At 53.4% G+C, this 2,699-nt stretch overlaps 1 protein-coding gene across 1 annotated transcript in view; it reads left to right on the top strand.

Annotated features, from left to right (window-relative positions):
* The window catches only part of LOC122546441 (protein canopy homolog 2-like), an 8,511-nt gene extending 7,737 nt beyond the window's left edge, over positions 1 to 774 (top strand). The window contains exon 5 of the mRNA XM_043685152.1: positions 97 to 774. Within this exon, the coding sequence (XP_043541087.1) occupies positions 97 to 140 (44 nt within the window). The 3' untranslated portion in view covers positions 141 to 774. The remainder of the gene's footprint in view (positions 1 to 96) is intronic.
* The last annotated feature ends 1,925 nt before the right edge of the window (positions 775 to 2,699 follow it).

The raw sequence follows: 2,699 nt of genomic DNA, 5'->3' as shown, positions 1-2,699 counted from the left end.
TGTGAGGGCGAGGGGTGACGGACGGGAGGGGGGGTGGGTGTGGGGCTCGCGGTGCGATCCTAGCCCTCCTTTTGTTGTCTCCTCCTCCACCCGCAGACCTGTGTGACCACCCACTGCACGCCCACCACGATGAACTGTGAAGACCTGGACCCCCTCTCGCTGCCCCCCCCTCCTCCTCTGCCAGAGAGGGTGTGTGGGGGGGGGGGGGGGGGGCTGGAAATCGCTAAGTCGTGTTGTCCCGGGGTAAGGTCCACCCCCGACATGGGAAGGGGAGGTGGGAATAAAGGACGACAGGGCGCACTCTGACTCTCGGGACCAACCCCCTCGAGCGAAAACTCCCTTTAAAACGAGAAAGCACTTCCCCCCCCTCCCCCACCCCATTCCAACAAGACGGACCCCCTCCCCTCCCCTCCTCCCACTCAGGAAGCTACCTAACGCTGACATTTCTCAGCTCCTTCGCTCTGTGGGCTTTGCTGATCTGTCTCGCGCCCACGAATAAACGGGAATGAAGTACTGGGAGTCTGTGCGATTAACGGTGCCACCTCCCCCCCACGCCAGCTGACCCCCCCTCTCAGCTACTGGGAGTGAGGAAAACCAGGGGCAGGAGTTAATGGAAGGGCTCACTGCTGAAACATCGCCAGCTCCCGTCCCTCGGATGCTCCCTGACCTGCTAGGTTTTACCCAGCTCCACGCACTTGCCAATCTTGACCCTCCAGCATCTGCAGTCCTCACCCTCTCTGGACCCTGGGGAGCGTTGCTGAACATAGAGACCTGGGAGTGCAGGTTCATAGCTCCTTGAAAGTGGAGTCGCAGGTAGATCGGATAGGGAAGGAGGCGTTTGGGATGCTTTCCTTTATTGGTCAGAGCATGGAGTACAGGAGTTGGGAGGTCATGTTGTGGCTGTACAGGACATTGGTTAGGCCACTGTTGGAATATTGCGTGCAATTCTGGTCTCCTTCCTATCGGAAAGATGTTGTGAAACTTGAAAGGGTTCAGAAATGTTTTACAAGGATGTTGGAGAGTTTGAGCTACAGGGAGGGGCTGAACAGGCTGGGTCTGTTTTCCCTGGAGCGTCGGAGGCTGAGGGGTGACCTTATAGAGGTTTATAAAATTATGAGGGGGCTTGGATAGGGTAAATAGACAAAGTCTTTTCCCTGAGGTCGGGGAGTCCAGAACTAGAGGGGCATAGGTTTAGAGTGAGAGGGGAAAGACTTATAAAATTGACCAGAGTCCTACAGCACGGAAACAGACCCTTCGGCCCATCCAGTCTGATCCGATCCTAAACCCAAAATTAAGTAGTCCCACTGCTGACCCATCTCCCTCCAAACCTTTCCCTGTCCATGTCCTTATCCAAATGTCTTTTAAACGTGGTAACTGTCCCCACACCCCCCCACTTCCTCAGGAAGCTCATTCTACACGGGAACAATTTTTTTTAAAAAAAGCCCCTCACTTTTAATATAACCTCTCTCCTCTCACCTTAAGGTCAAGTCTCCTAGTCTTGAACCCCAGGGAAAAGACACCTACCCAGGAAGCTCATTCTACACGGGAACAATTTTTTTTTAAAAAAAGCCCCTCACTTTTAATATAAACCTCTCTCCTCTCACCTTAAGGCCAAGTCTCCTAGTCTTGAACCCCAGGGAAAAGACACCTACCATTCACCTTATCCATGTTCCTCATGATTTTATAAACCTCGACAAGATCACTCCTCAACCTCATCTGCTCCTGTGTCCTAGCCATCCAGCCTTTTCCTGTAACTCAAACCCCCCCCCCCCCATTCCCAGCAACATCTTGGTAAACCTCTTCTGAACCCCTCTCTGGGTTAATAATATCCTCCCTGGTCACGGGGGTGACCAGAACCGGGCACAGTGATCCAGACGAGGCCTCACCAATGTCCTCTACAAACCCAACATGAAGTCCCCAACTCCCTACACTCAAAAAGGTCTGAGCGATGAAGGAAAGGGGACCATTTTTCATGCAGAGGGTGGTGCATGCGTGCGTGTAAACGAGCTGCCAGAGGAAATGGTGGTGGGGGGGGGGGGGAATAAAGGGGAAATAGAGAGTCTGCTTTAGGACAGGACTATTGTCAAATACACCAAAACCCTCCCCCCCCCCTTTCGTTGCAAAGCACAAGGAACCGGGGACACTGAAGCTCTGTTAAAAACAAGATTGCTGGAGAAACTCAACAGGTTTTCTCTCCATTGGGGTGGGGAAAAGAGGTAACGTAGACCGGGTGAGAGCTGACCATCCCTGGCCGACGTCTCTGTCCCGCTGCGGGGCTCCAGTGAAGCTCAGCGCCACCTGAAAGAGCAGCGTCTCGTTTTCCACTCGCTGACCCGGTGACCTTCCCGCGATTCCTTCATTTTAGGGACCGCCCCTCCCCGACTATCACCGAAGAAATGTCCTTTTACCCCCGGTCGGTCTCAGCACATTTTCATTAGCAGCTTTTCCCCACCCCTTTTCCTATCTCCACCCCCCCCCCCCCCAATAATGTTATAGGATCCAGGAACAGAATCAGGCCATTCGGCCCCATCGGGTCTGCTGCACCACTCGATATTAGAACATACAACAGAACAGTCCAGAACAGGCCCTTCGGCCCTCGATGTTGCGCTGACCTGCTATCCCACTCTAAGCTCAGACTAATTTCCATGTCCTTTATTGTACTATCATCCATGTGCCTGTCCAAGAGTCGCTTAAATGTC

The sequence above is a fragment of the Chiloscyllium plagiosum genome, unplaced genomic scaffold (genome assembly GCF_004010195.1).
Source record: "Chiloscyllium plagiosum isolate BGI_BamShark_2017 unplaced genomic scaffold, ASM401019v2 scaf_32924, whole genome shotgun sequence".
Classification (NCBI taxonomy): domain Eukaryota; kingdom Metazoa; phylum Chordata; class Chondrichthyes; order Orectolobiformes; family Hemiscylliidae; genus Chiloscyllium; species Chiloscyllium plagiosum.
The sequence above is the reverse complement of the archived record's forward strand: the minus strand, read 5'-3'. Positions and strand labels throughout refer to the sequence as shown.